The sequence below is a fragment of the Buceros rhinoceros genome, unplaced genomic scaffold (genome assembly GCF_000710305.1).
Source record: "Buceros rhinoceros silvestris isolate BGI_N320 unplaced genomic scaffold, ASM71030v1 scaffold29955, whole genome shotgun sequence".
Lineage (NCBI taxonomy): Eukaryota > Metazoa > Chordata > Aves > Bucerotiformes > Bucerotidae > Buceros > Buceros rhinoceros.
In genome coordinates, this window is record NW_010415113.1 from 26,983 (window position 1) to 42,148 (window position 15,166).

A 15,166-nucleotide genomic window follows, 5' to 3' on the forward strand; every position below is an offset into this window, starting at 1 on the left:
CTGCTTAAGGATGCAAAGAAATGAAAGCCCTCCCCGCTATTACTCAAGGAGGAAACTTGCCAGTTCCAGGACAAGAGAAATGCCAGACAGCTGCTGTTGAAGATGCAGACAAGTCTAATAAATACTTCTCTCCCTGTCCTGCAATTCTTAAAAATTCAAAGAATTTTTACCGGTTGAACAAGCATTTCATGATACCCAACGCTTTAAGAAAAAACACATTCAGAAGCATGTTAAGTCTGAGTAAAAAGCCATCTATTACGTATAACATCATAAACCCAAGACAGACACGCCACGAAATGAGCAGTAACAGCTCCCTACTTTCAAACAGAGCACATAATGTTAAGTTTTATAGGGGAAGTCAAATCTGGCAGCAATGTAGCCATTATTTTCTGCTGTGTAGCAATGCAGCAATTACTTTCTAAAATACTGTTTCAGAAATGTATATTATACCTTTTCATGCTGAAGTTCCTCTATTTGTTTTTTTGCATTTTCAATTTCTCGAAGAAGCGAATTCTAAAACAAAATGTATCACAAATTACGTTACTTACAAAAGCTTTCAACTCTTAAACCATAACCAAGATGAGTATAAAAAATAATACAGTCAAGACTACAGAGATGCATCTTACGTTACAGCCACTTTATTGCTTACATTATTTCATTTTAATTATAGCTGATGGTTTATCCTTTCAGGTGTACAGTCCTCTAAATAATGGATTTAGTAACAGTACCAGTTTCACAGAAATTTAATGCCAATAGCAGCTTTTTAAAGCTCTGTTTGACAAAACTAGTAAAAAATTGAATTATTAGGCAGCTACAACAGTTCAAAGTAATCTGCTGTATGGTTAAGGCATTACTGGCTGGTATCATAAGGTTTTCATTTTATTTTCACTTGCCTGATCTATAAAATTACTACACGGTATTTTCTTGTATGTATTGTACCTCCAGAACAGCAACACTCCCCACTTAAGGGCTTACACTAACATCAGAGCTGTTGGCTTTACCTCAACTACAACAATCTCCACTCAAAGCAGTTTCCAAATTCAGACTAAGAATCAACTGAAAATTCAGAAACATTTCAGAGCTGCAACCAAACAATTTCAACTATTGTATCTGACTGATTTTTTTTAAACCAAGACAAAGCAATTCAATGTCAGCAGCAAGCAAAGCGCTGCTTCAGAAGATGCAGCTTTGTTCAGTGCAGAATAAGGCAATCTAACTTCAAGGTGTGCATGGAAGACACAGATCCAAAAGCAGACGACAAGGAAACAGAGTGAAGCATGTCACAAGTTAGAAGATGAACTGAATCAAGGGGAAAGCTCCGAGACGTGCACTGAGAACGCAAGGGACAACCCATTACATTCAGACAACCTGCCTCCAGATCACCTAGCTGGGAAGATTGTTTCAACTTGCAAGAATCCCACAATGAATCAGGGTAACTGGTACAGACAAAAGCAGTGGGAAATAAAAGAAACTGAACTGAAAAGGTCGACGTTCTAGTCCTAATTCTTTAGACTTCCTGTATTACACTGGACAAGCCCATTCATACAGTTCACACCAGTCCAGTAGGAAAGGAAAAAGCTTCTTAAAAGATGCACTGTAGTGCAATGCCCAGGGACAGCCTCAAAAAAACATTTTCAAAATCCACACTAAAATACAGCCTTAAGAGAAAGCACCTCTATTAACAGGAATTTAGTCTTTATTTACCTGAAGTTACAGACACATTGCAAAACCCACAAAGCACTACAGAATGTAGCAATCAATTGATTAGCAACAGCTAATCAATGTCCCTGCTGGAATGTGACTGCTCACCTTATCTTCCAGGGCAGCCATTCTTTCCTTGAGGTGAAGCTGGAGCCTTTCATTAGATTCAGAGAGAAGCTTATCAACCGTTTCTGACAAACGTTTATTATGCTCTTCATTCATCTTCTCTCTCTGTCTAGCCTAAGATACATAAAAAGCCACTGAAATACTTAAAATTTACAATGCCTACAATGATTTCCACGTTGTGAAAACAGTAAATGTTCTTCAGTCTAAATGCATTTTCTTTAATAGGAATACTTTTCCAAAGGAATAAGGAATACTGCCTGTACCTCCATGACTCTGAAGGAGCATAAGGGACACCTAAGACTTTAATCGTTCCAAGATCAGAAGCATGAAAGTCTGAGTTTACACTTCTTGAAAAATCAGATTTCAGAACCAACTCCATTATCTATAACCTGGGAACTGATTTTTTCCATAATCATTTAATCAACTCTCCCAACCATCAGCCAGCCTATACTTCGGTTTTATTTCTGAGATGAGAAATAAAACCAGCTTTGCTGAAAGGCAGGCAGCCATGAAGAGGATGAGATTCTTTCAGCTTTGCATCTTTCTCAAGAATATGTACGGTACCCTTTGCAGTTCTTGATTCTTTTCTTCCAGCTGTGCTTCCATCTGTCTCAGTCGTTCCTCTATATTGCCATGCCTCTCCTCAGCCTGTCAAGTTGAAAACAAAATTAGAATTTGGTTTTTGGTTGCCTTTTTTAAAAAAAAAGGTTTCAAAAGCATAAAACACTGAAGCACAATAAAATAACATGCTCTGTGCAACTGCCATTTATGGTAACGCACGATGCAGAACAGATGCCTTTCTGTCACTAGAAGTAGAAGGGTTTGTGTGGTAAGTAACAAAACGATGAAGCCTCTCCCTCCTAAGTAGCATGAATCAACTACTATTTGCAAATGCGTGAATTCTGCAAACTTCAGAAGTTCATTCATATCCCCAAGAACTAAGAAAAAATAAAATGAATCAAAACCTGAATGCATTTTCAGCTTTTTCTCCCTAGCCTAAACAGTATGACCCTTTGTTAGTAATCATGACAAAGCAGGAAGCAGCAAGCAGAAACAAGGACTAATATACAAATTCTACCTTCCTAAGCTTGGCGGTAAGTTCCAATACTTTAGCATCTTTAGCAGCAGAGTTCCCAGAAGACAAAAGGTCAGACTACAGAGCCAGTTAGGGACAGGAAAGATAACAGGGAAAGAAGAGAAGCTAAGACTTTAAAAGAGCATACACACACACTTGAAAATGCTCATTTGTAGTTAATACAGATAATTCTTCACCCTGCATTATTCCATTTGCAGCCTTCTAAAATCTTAATGAGTACAATTACTTCTGTCTCTCCCCACATTCCTCGCTCAGTTAACAGAGGAAGAAAGTTAGGTTTCTCCTTCAGAAATAGTTCTCGGTTTAGAAGATTTTGTGCCCATTATTGAATGAATTTTAATAAAAAGCAACACAGTGATAATTCAGAGAGACCTTTTAATGATGTAACGGAGTTATCAGAAAACCTGCTCAAGTTACAAAGAGCACAAAGAAAAAAAATAAGGAGTAAATCAGAGTGTGTTCAGAGATGAAAGGAAATTGCATAAAACAAGGAGGAACATTTTCTGAACTCATTGAAACACACTGTAACAAACCCAACACTTTAAGAACGTATTTCACGTAGCAGGACAGCGGCAGAGGAGAGTCATGAGGATACTGTCCAACTGACCCACCTTTGAAAGTGCCGCCACTCTCTGTGCGAGCTCAGCTTCCACCTCCGGCAAAGTCTCAGCTTTTCTCAAGGTCTGCTGCAGCTTTTGCTCAGCTAGTTCCAGTCGCTCTTGCAATTGCCTATTCTTATCTTCGCTCTATACAGGATTGTGATCACCAGTGGTTAGTGTTACGATGATAATTTATTCTCATCGGCGTAGAAGGTAAGAACATGGATTACTGTTTACTAGACCTATGGAAAACAAACTGTCCAAAATTTGTTTCGTATCCAAAGATCAGGCATCCTCCTCTTTGTCACATGAGAAAATTATTTTCTGTGACAATTTTGCATATTCTGAAAGCAATTATCACCCAATAAATATAGTTACGGCATGGGAAGCAGCATAGAACAAGTTGTGAAGTTTTTACGTCAAGGCTGTGTAAAGACTTTGAGTTACATCAAGGAAATTTCAAACTGGTTTAGTTTAGAATGAGTAACTCTCACATGTTAAACTCAAGATGTTGGATACAGGTAGAATGACTTAAAACCCCACAATTAATAGGGACAACAGCCCTGATGCACCATAATCAAGGGCACAAGAATGCTCAAAACCATTTCCCCTCTCCAGGAAACTCTCTCATCTTCATTTTCAGGGTCAAACTCTGTACAAGGCACTCCTTCAGTTACTGAAAAACAATCGCTAACAATAGCACATTACAGATGATATTTATTTTCCTAAAAGCAAAGCACTTTAGTACAGTCTGAGCAGGAATTATTTCATCAGTTATATGCTGAGCAAGATGTATTTTATCTTATTTCAAATAACAACCTGTCGATGCATGGAGTCTTTCGTGGCAATTTCATTTTCAAGTTTATCATTGAGGTCATGCACAGATGTAGCTTCACGTTGTGCAGCGAGGTAGCGTTTCTCAAGAGTTGTAATTCTCTCTTCCATGTCTTCCTTCTGGGCCATAGTCTATGCAAGACAAGACAGAATTTACAATATAACGGATAATTAGGGAAAAAAGAGCAGTTGCAGTTGTGACTACCCAAATTTTGACAGTTTATTCCTCACCTCTCGTACATCTCTCTGCAATTTTGTATTCATTTCTTCAGATTTTATTAAGTCTTTTCTAGCCGTATCAAGGTCTTCTTCCAGCTCTGTTACTCTGCTAGACAAAGCAGTAAGACGTTCTTTCATTTGGGTCTGCTCTTTGTTTTGCTTATCTATGATGTCTTGGAGTTCAATCACTTTAGCAAGGTTTTCATCGTGGCATAAAGAACCATCAGAGGATCGCTGTTAAACATGGGGAAAAAAAAAGTATTTGCATGTTACATAACAATTTGTTTTCCACATTCTTACTTACCTGTAAATACCCCTCCCTAAGACAATTTTGTTATTGGATAGACTGGTGGTAACTGAAACTTAATTGACTCACTCAAAATCTTTACGATATTTAAATTTTAAACTATACTAAATTAATCATTAAAAAAATGAGACATCAGATAAAAAAAAGTAAGTAGCTGTACCTGCCCATTTGTAGTTGGTGTATTTTCTTGTTCATGATTTATATCCAGCATCCCATCTGGAAGTGTTTTCTTCTGATTATTTTGCTCTTTCAGAATCATTAACTACAAAAAAAGACAAGTTTATATACACGTGTTTCAAGTTAATTCCTTTCTCACTAATAATGTAAGGAACAGCTGCAAAGGAGCAAAACAATTACTGACTCTACTGCAAGGTACATACTAATAAAATATAGCACAGGCACTCAAAAACTGATGCCATTACAACCCAAAAAGCCTTATTTCAAAGGTACAGGCACTCGTTCTTTCGGTGGGCCTTTTTGTTGGGGTTGGGCAGGGAGGTTGAGGTTTGGGTTTGTTTGCTCCCTCCCCACTCTTTCAAATTCTAATCTTTAACACGATTATCCCACTTGGCAAAAAAAAATCAAAAACAAGAAGCGAAAGTGAACCTTAATAACTGAATAATTACTGTGTACAGATACTGACTAAAACACCCCCAATGCACAGACAAAGATGTCGTTTAAATAAAATAACCTACCTCTTTATGCGTAGTACCTAGTTCTTCTTCCAATAAGCTACATCTTTCAAGTGCTACTCGTAACCTCTCCCTTACCTGGAAGAGTATTGCAAATAATTGGAAGTCATTCAAATTAGAGAGAAATCAATTTCGCTCGTGTCATGTCCTTTCGGATAATAAATGACTCTATTTCCATTACACTGAGAGACTTGCTTCATCCTGAGTCAGTGGAAATTACAACATATGCTATGAAAAGCCTTCTAGAGAAACAACGCATATCCTAAAAATCAGTTTTTCTTTTTTGTCACAAGCAATTGCTACAACACATACATTGCCCCGAACCATGCTCAGTTGACATTAGCACAGTTAATAAAGTTCTAGAATAAACTACAGCACCCTGCTTTAGTGCAGCATATTAAGAGAGCAGTTCCCGATGCAGTTGTAGCAAAGCCACCACCTTCATACAGAGAGAGTTCAGAGGCTTCTGTTCTTTAGTAGAAACAACTGCATGGTCCACACAGAAGGAAGAGGGGACAGGATGAGAAGATGTCAGCTTGCATATTTCATTACCTTTTCATCAAGGGCTTTATGGTGCTCAAATAAAGATTTCAGTGCTTTGAGAACTTCTACTTCACTAGAAACTCCTGCTGGAGACTGAGCTTGTCTCTTTACAACAGTCATTCTGAGAGATCGCTCGTGCCTGGAGACAAGACACTCCAAATGTTCCAGTAATAGCTACAACAAAAAAAGGAACAACGTTTATTCCTGTTCAGTATAGCTGCAGAAACCTTTGCCTCCTAAAACATGAACTTTTGAGTTCTAAACTTCAAATCTGAGAGCTAAAGTGTATTACATCAAGCACGAGGACCTGGCTTTAACATTTCACCCATTTTAGAAGTTTTATCAGAGCCGACACATTTTCCACCTCTAGTTCTTAAACAAGGTTTCTACTTAACCAGGTCTTTTCAGTTCCACCACCAACCTGAGAAACTTCACGCTTGTCAGAAGAATACGCATAGGAAGTGCTCTGAATCAGAGAGCAACTGTTCCGGCAGCAGTGTAAGCTGCTGGAACAGATCACTACAGCTTGCCCGCTCTACTCCTCTAATATCAGGTGTTTGTATGGTTACAAAACTTTAACACTGCAAAAGGTACCACAGATATCAGCACAGTCTCACAAGCTCTTCCTGATTTTGCACAGCAGTATCAGGAGCTGTGCATAAACTTCCAAATTTTCTTAATACACATTCGCTCTTCCAGGGGGATTCACGTTCAAATATCAAGAAAAAAATACTTCTTGCTTTTCAAAGTCAACACTCAGTGTTTTTCTCTGTGTAGTCAGATGTTTTTTCAATGGTGGTCTTTGAGGAGACAAGGAACTAACCCTTGTGTTATTTCTTTCTGCTTTCAGCTCAGCTATTTCTTCTTCCCTTTCAAGCAGCTGCTCCCTGCATACGTTTAGCTCTTTTGTAAGCGCTGCAAATTCCTGAAATAAACCAGACAGAAATACAAACACATCAAATATCAGGATATAGTGAGAGTGGATTCAGATGACATTTGACACGATTTCTTCAAGTATTCATTGCCAATGTCTAAAGCCAATACAGTTGTATCATCACGTTAAGACTTAAACAGGCTTAAGTTCACTTCAAACTGTTACTGTCAACTATAAAGATGAGATGTTTGACCATTAATTTTGAGAACTCATTTGTCTCTCAAGGCAATTAACCAAGTCGGGGTTTCCCTGGTAAGCAGAGGGAAAAAATGTTTGTAACACTTTGTTATTGTTTAAAAAAAATTGTTGGGAGTGGTTTTTTGAATGACTGCTGAGGGAGACATGAGAAAACAGAACACTAAGCACAGTAAAATTCAGAAAGCAGCAAAACAGGACAAATTTCAAGCCAGTACTTAATGGTGAGAGACAGTGAGTAATCCTGGCATCTCCCAGAATAGATTGGTTACTTCATTGTAAATAGAGCATTTCTGAAGCTTCACCATTGGAGGAACTTCATTTATACCTACTTTCATACCTCACAAAATATGGAACTGAAACAGCCCTTTCCCTGCAGTCCTGTGTATTAGGATCAGGATTTTCTAAAAGCCGAGCCCTTGGGCTCAAAGCCCTCAAAAGGCTTTGCCTTCAAATTCAATAAAGGTTTCAGCAAACAGCTCAACCAAAGTGAAAGAGGACATAGAGTAAGAGGTCATCAGGGACCAGGAATTAAGCTAACTGACATCAGTTCCTGCATGTTTATTGCTACTGTGAATGGAGACTAGTCACAGAACATACTTCTACATTTTTGGGTTTCGATTGTACTGAGAATCTGAGAGAGCCTCATCCTAAAACATTTCCACTCTCCTCACCAAAAATACTCAAAAGGCGCTGAAAAGTTCTATCAATTCGGTAACCATGCTCTGGGTGGAATGAGATATACAACTATACACCACATTTACAAGCAAATACTGAGCATAACCTTATCTACCTACCTAGAGGAGAAAAAAACCCCAAACTGATGTTCATCAGAGCAAGGTAGCACAGGCAAATAAACTTGCATCAGACACTCCAATGGCTGAACATTTCAGAAGCACTCGTATAAGACAGACGAGTAAATAATTGAGTCTTCTCTATTGTCCAAAATAAGGAGAACACTAATAAAGAAGAGTCATGTCTAATAAACAGTGGATTAGTACAGCTGAACTGGTGATTATCAAGACAAGATGAAGACAACAGCAGCCAACTAAGAAGAACATTACACTATGGAGACACACTGCGTGCTGCTTCTCTGCATGTTCCAAACCCTGCCAGATACCCTGCTTTACAGACAGAGCTGCCTATCAAGGAAAAGCTTAACATGGAGTGGAGCTGTTTTGCACTAAAATTCAAAGTGACTGAAAACACATGCTTAAAAGAGACACTTCAACTAATTACACCAGCACAGCTGCAAATTCTAACATGCAGCTAAAATAAGCTGACATAGTCAAAAGACATTGTCTTCCAATTCCAAAATTAATCTGGTAAACTTGATTCTAAAATATACATGTGACAAAAAAGACAAAAAAAATACTGTTGCACAACATGTGCCTAGCAACTTGTAAAAGCCTAATCATTACTAATTCTAAAGGAGTTCACTGTAGGTATGACAGTAATGCCACCACCACAGATGCAGACCCCATCTCCATAATCCCTCTTCCTAAATAAAAAACTGCTCACTGGAAAAAAATATTCAGTATTGTCCCCCTAGTTAATCCACAAATGACTGCAAAAAAGCCTTAATTTCTTTTCCTTTTTCAGTTGCTAAAAAAGATATTTGCTTTAAGATACTTAATTACACTCACATAAATATTTTGCTGCAGTATTTAATTCAGATCCTTAAAAAAATCCTGACCTATTATTTTCAAGAAACAAGTCACTGGAAATACACTTACTAAAGCAACCTGGTCTGTAAATATAGATACTGGAACTTTTAAACACACAAGACTATAGAAGGCTCCTGAGTGCAAGGTAAACTTCAAGCTTCATAGCAGTTGATGGAAAACAACTGCCTCTACTATGAGCCTTCCCTGCAGGACACTCCTTTGCATCCAAACTTTTCCTGTGCCTTCAACATCCCAACCATGGCAGCTTCCAAGACTCCCAGGCAATTGATGGCACACAGCCCTTCTGCTCTGATACACGCTTAGGTGACCCAGAGCACTGTTCCACAGTTGCAGTTCTTCACAGGCCTTCCCTATTTATCATTTGGCATTGGATAATTAAGAACTACTGAAACTACTACAAGTACTAATAAACTCAAAATATTTGCAAAAGAGCTTGATACGAACTTTATTTTCTTGGTGGCAGTTTTGCCTGTTTCAAAATAATTTTTAAAACCCTCAAAATGCCAACATCAAAATTCACAAGCACCAACATTGTAACGTTCTCTGACAGACACTGGGCTGACATGGAACAGTCTATAATTTTCCAGTCCCTACCTCAAGTCTTGAGAACAGGTTATAGGAAGCAGTCAGGACCACCAGACACCGTTTCATCACCCTTTCTCAACTTAAAAATCACAGTATAGCATTAATATACAATTTCTTATCTAACAATTTTGTGTGAGCTTCATCTCCTGAAAAACAGCTGTAGATTTGAAAGGAATTCTATTTGCTCTTCAAGCGATCACAGTACATACAGTTCTAGTCCACTGTAAACTTCTAGGCAAATAGAAATGGTAACACAAAGATAGGATCATATTATGACACAAACCATCACACTGTCAGATGACCCAAAAAGAACAAGGCACACTGGAATTGATATTGTTGCTGCGTAAACAGACTGACACGTATTTCTGGCATTGCATAATGCCTCTGCTGCTGTTTGCTTCAACAAAATATACTTGCTTTGTGTCTCAGACTGCCTAATAAAGAACACTTGCACGTCCTTAAGTTTCAGTTGGCACTGCCAAAACACATGTCCTTTCTAGTTTTAATACTTACCTTCACAGCAGACAATTTGTGATTTCCTCAAGCAGTTTAGAAGTAGAGGAATTATTTGCAACATTTCAAAAAGTTTGAGTTGTCTCCTAATTTCTTCCTTGGCATTAGAAGAATGTACAGAAAGAATTAAAGGAAAAAGAATAATCCTGACAGATTTTTCTACTTATCCACAAAGCTGCATTACTTTTCTGTAATTAAAGAGAAGATTGAGAACATCAGGAGGAAGTTCTGTTCTGCTTCTGGTTGCCATCAAAATTATAAACACCAAGTTCTGAGGACTGACGCGAATGGGTCTCAGAATCAGCACACGGGGAGTGTGGACCATCTCAGGTAACCATCCCCTGTCGATCAGAACATACTAACACACACCCACACTCCATACAAAACTGAAATGTTTACTCAAGAAAGTAACTTTCTGAACCAACTGCATCATTCCAGACATAAATTCTCTCAATGGAAAACCTAAATTGAACAAGTCAGTTTGTTGCTGCTCAGTAATACATTTTCTGGGCTGTTTTTGTCCATAAACTCCATGCTTTTTTTAAAGCAACAGCATCTCTTCTACATCAGCCTTCAGCACTGACCTTCACTCTTTAGTATTTTAGAGGTCACAACATAAACATCCCTCCACAAGTCGGATCAGCTGGAGTCAAGCTGAGAATTCGGTATGTTCTGCTGTCTGAGCTGAGAGCCACTTGGTTACTCGTGAGATCTCAGTCCAGGAACATCCCAGTTCTTGGGAATAACTTCTCTTCATGTTTACGATAAGCGTAATTTATAGGTTGCACAAATAGTACATCACAAATAAATAAATGCTACGTGACAGGAAAGACAGTATTTAACTTACAGTAAAACTTGAAAGAAACAGGTAAATCCCTGGAAGTCTATTAACATAACAGACTGTGCATGAGGGATGCTCTATAGACAGAACTGTACGTTTGCTTGGAATTCGCTCAAGCAAAAACATTTATTCCACAATAAAAATGTACCGCTCTGTAGTGCACAAGAAATCATGTAACAGGCAACAACATGACCAGAAAGCTTATTTAAAGGAAAAATGAAAATCTGAGAAGCTGAAGAGGGCACAAGAACACCCAGGGAAAGTGCAGGCCATTGGGGCGAGACAACACAGGAATCTGAGACAAGCTTCCACCGTGTTATTTACACACATATAAAAGACAACTGTTCCAAATGATACATGAAAATGACAAATAAACAGTCTTCAACACAACAGAGAAATCCAAATCTAAGTCTAATAGCATATTTCATAGCCATTTCATTTTAAACCTGAGAGTTTTCGGTGGCACTCAGCAACCAACATCTCCAATATAGCTGGAAGTTCCTGGCAAGCAAATATTTGTATCTATTAAGTCACATCAGTTTAATGTGACTTTTAAGCCATCAGGCAGAATGATGAAATAGTTCAAGGGTATTTATAGCTAAATCTGAAAAGAAGTGACATGTTTTAATCATTAAATCCAGCCTTCCAAGAAAACATAGTTACACACACTAACAACAACAAATCCAGAAGAAAACAACCCACACAAACTGTGCTTTGCACAGTTCTGCATAATAAATCAGATTGCTTTCAATCTTTTCATATCTCTGCCAGGTACTGATGGGAAAGAGAAAAATCTGCCTCCAATGTGCAAAGAGAACTATTTTGCTTTTCAGCGAATGAAATTAATGTGCCTGGCTTTTCTAACCTGAAGAAAAAAAAAAAAATCCTATTTCAAGCATTAAGAGAATCAGTTCTATGAAGTAAGTTCATCTTTCATTCTCAAAAACCCCAACAACTTAAAAGGGGATTTAAGACAAGACTTAATGTAATATTACAATATGGTTATGTCAAACTCTCGTGTTTCAGAGCATTGAAAGGTTTTTCATGCTTGAAGTAACTGTTTTTCCAGCTAGAGTTAACTACCCGCCAAAGCGAGAACAGACCGTAGCTTGTAATACACTTAATGGATCAACCTCCTTTCCTATTTCTCCTTAGGCACACAATGGTTTAGAACTCAAAAGCCCAAAACACAAGCACCAATTTGTTTACTCTTAAAAAAATTCTTGCATTCCAACTAGCAGCATGGAGATATTTTAAAACATTTAATATCACTTTTGGTCAACTTTTGGCAATTTGCATTTTCCTTGATGTAAAAAAAAAAACACGCCTTTTTTTTTTTGCTCTAGCAAAAACTAACACTGCATCAAACCACACAGCTATTGCTGCCAGTCAGTGATTAATACTAAACCTGAGAAACTTTTTATCATTCCAGCCCTCTTTAGTACAGTGTTCAAGCTCACTTCTTGGATTGACCTATCTAGGCTTTGTCATTAACACTGCTCAATCCTAAACAGGCAATTAAGTTCTAGAATGTTTACAGTTACATAATGGTATTGCTCTGGAATGAAACTCGCTGTTTCCAGTCTGCTTTGGAGTGAAAAGCAGGATCGACTGCCTAGTGTTGGACAAGCCATGAGCAAAAGAACTCCTAACTCACAGCCAGCAGGTACCAAACATATGCCCAAGAGCAAAATGAAAAAGCTTATAGCAAGACCAAGTCTCCATGGTAATAAATAGGTTTCCAGTTTCCATCCTGAGCGAGCTGCTGAAATTTATGCGCAGCGTTCAATGTGCCTGAACTACAAAGCACCAAATCCGGACTTCACTGCTAGGAGCTTTCAGGAAGTGCTGCATGTTGAAGTGCAAGAAAACATAAATGAAGAAGGATGGTATTTGGAAGCTTTGCCAGATGAATGCAGAATTAACAGGAAAAGGGAGGTAGAAATGCATCAGTTCCATGTTCTCCCTCCTACAGCTTCCCCTCCCTGTTCTAACACAGTTCTGGTAGACTTGTCTGCAAGTACCAGAACCCAAACATGGCTGGATCCAGCCTCTCACTCCTTGAAGGATCAGATGTTTTCTTTTCACCACATTTATCAATGCTCAAGCTTTATACACACTACAGAACAGCTGGAAAGTGAGCCTGTAAACCCCAGTACACAAAGTAAAGCACTGGCTGGAGACAGGCAAACAAGAGCCACTTGCACTCAAACTGTCACCTATAGCCTCTACAAACCACCCCGACTAGCAAAATCACTACTGCCTATGCCCTCACAGTTTTCTCTAAGCCCAGCAAACCAGTGCTGGCTTGTATACAAGACTAGAGGCAAAGCTTCGAGCCAACAATCACCCATTATATACCGTACCTTGCACTGCAAGGTACACATCAATCCCGGAGTGTCCTCCGTGCTCCACCATTAGCCCTACATACACCAGTGAATACAACATCATATACGCAACGAATGGTGTCTACACAACTGCTTGCCGGTAATGTGCTGGAAGGTAAACCTAAGCCACTTGTCCTGTCACTGGACACCACCGAGAAGAGTCTGGCCCCACCCTCTTGGCACCCACCCTTTAGATACTGATAAGTGTTGGTAAGATTCCCCCCCTCAGTCTTCTCCTGGCTAAACAGACCCAGGGCTCTCAGCCTTTCCTCAGCAGAGAGATGCTCCAAATTTCATCCAGTTACTCCTCTTTTGGACTAATATTTTGGATTAACCCATTTTCATTTTTACCATAGTCTTTTAAACTACTTTTAAAGCTATGGGTATGTATCAAAGGTTACATATCAAACCACTGAACACCTATACTAAAGTAAAACACCTTCTGTCACATGGCTGGAATCTTTTTACTGCAGTGTTTATGCAAAGAGTCCCACCTTAGCTGCTCTTGGATGTATGGAACACATCTAAGGCTGATACGACAAAACAACACCAAGCTTGTCCAACATGGAAAAAAGGTACAAGATCAGCTAAAACTTGTATGAGGAAAACTTTAGTCATCATTGAAAAACAGGCTTTTCAACTTTCGTATGTGTCTGGCTACTTTGTGCCGAACTGGGACTGTTCAGACCGGTGAATAAGAGCATAATCCTTTCCAGTACTGCACCACTCCAAGTACCAATATTCCAGGAGAATAGTTTACCTTAACACAGAAATAAGCTTACAGTACTTGGGGGCTGTTAGAACAACACATGCTTCTCAGGTACACTCTGAATCAGTGAATTTTAAGGGTTTCGCAATACAAATTACCACACTCGGGCACCCCAGCTGAGTCTATTTCGATTAGTAACTAACACAGTAAGTAGACGCACAACTTCCTAGTTGTAGCTTTAGGCATCTCCATTTTTGGAGTCCATGTCAGTGAAGAAACCTACCCACACCCATACCCACTATGGCAAAAGGAGAATACAGTTGTACTTAATTAAAGAGGAAGAATCTCGCATTACCAGTTTGACAAGATGTGGGACAAAACCAGTCTCCATCTTTAATACGACACTATAGAGATTTCACTGAAGTTTTTCTTCTCAAGAGATTTCCTGGGATCCCATACAAGATTTCAAAGCATATGATGCTCCTCAAAAAACCACTAAACCATAAAACTGCAAGATATGCTGAGAAAATTTAACAAATTCAGTATTTTTCCTGAGATCCCCTGTTATGGGGGATAAACAGGTACCACAAAAGCTATAGCAAGATCTTTGAGGTTGCAAACAAAACTGAACTGTTTGTTTCCTTGGATAAGAAAAAAAAATTGTCTTTTTCTGTTTATCAAGTCTAAACATGCTGCACTCACAGGAAATAACATAACTCTGGCTGACATTTAATATTAAATTCCTATGAATTTTATGAACTAAAAATTATTTATTCCTAAATACTGCATTCTAGCAACTTTAAAAAAATTAATCCTCACATGACTTACACTATTTTTTAGAAACAGACCCAGGACAAGCTCCGTCATGCATGATTATTTCAATGACAAAATACTTCTGCTCACAAAAACTGTGAGCAGCAGCAGAGGCACTGCCCTGCCCTATTCTAATCGTTCATCTTGGCCTCCAGTCGTCAGGTTTAGTTCTGTGGCTGGTCCTTGTAAAGTACATTTTCACACTATGTTAAAAGGGAATGCTTGAGAAAATCTGAATGCGGCTGGCCAAGCCGCCCTCACTAAACAAGCACCAACACGTACTTACCCCTCAAGTGCTTTCCTTCTATATATTTATTTTTTTTGCCGAGTGATGAACACTTCAGTCTTATAATTTCAAACTTGTTTAAGCAAGTAATACTCAAT

General features: G+C 38.6%; 1 protein-coding gene across 1 annotated transcript in view; it reads right to left on the reverse strand.

Annotated features, from left to right (window-relative positions):
* The window catches only part of PPFIA1 (protein tyrosine phosphatase, receptor type, f polypeptide (PTPRF), interacting protein (liprin), alpha 1), a 51,988-nt gene that overhangs the window by 25,366 nt on the left and 11,456 nt on the right, over positions 1 to 15,166 (reverse strand). Inside the window, exons 3-12 of the mRNA XM_010137305.1 lie at positions 6,941 to 7,042; positions 6,127 to 6,291; positions 5,578 to 5,652; positions 5,043 to 5,144; positions 4,588 to 4,809; positions 4,342 to 4,488; positions 3,535 to 3,669; positions 2,392 to 2,475; positions 1,810 to 1,941; positions 451 to 513 (exon numbers count right to left, since the gene is read on the reverse strand). Of these exons, the coding sequence (XP_010135607.1) occupies positions 451 to 513; positions 1,810 to 1,941; positions 2,392 to 2,475; positions 3,535 to 3,669; positions 4,342 to 4,488; positions 4,588 to 4,809; positions 5,043 to 5,144; positions 5,578 to 5,652; positions 6,127 to 6,291; positions 6,941 to 7,042 (1,227 nt within the window). The remainder of the gene's footprint in view (positions 1 to 450; positions 514 to 1,809; positions 1,942 to 2,391; positions 2,476 to 3,534; positions 3,670 to 4,341; positions 4,489 to 4,587; positions 4,810 to 5,042; positions 5,145 to 5,577; positions 5,653 to 6,126; positions 6,292 to 6,940; positions 7,043 to 15,166) is intronic.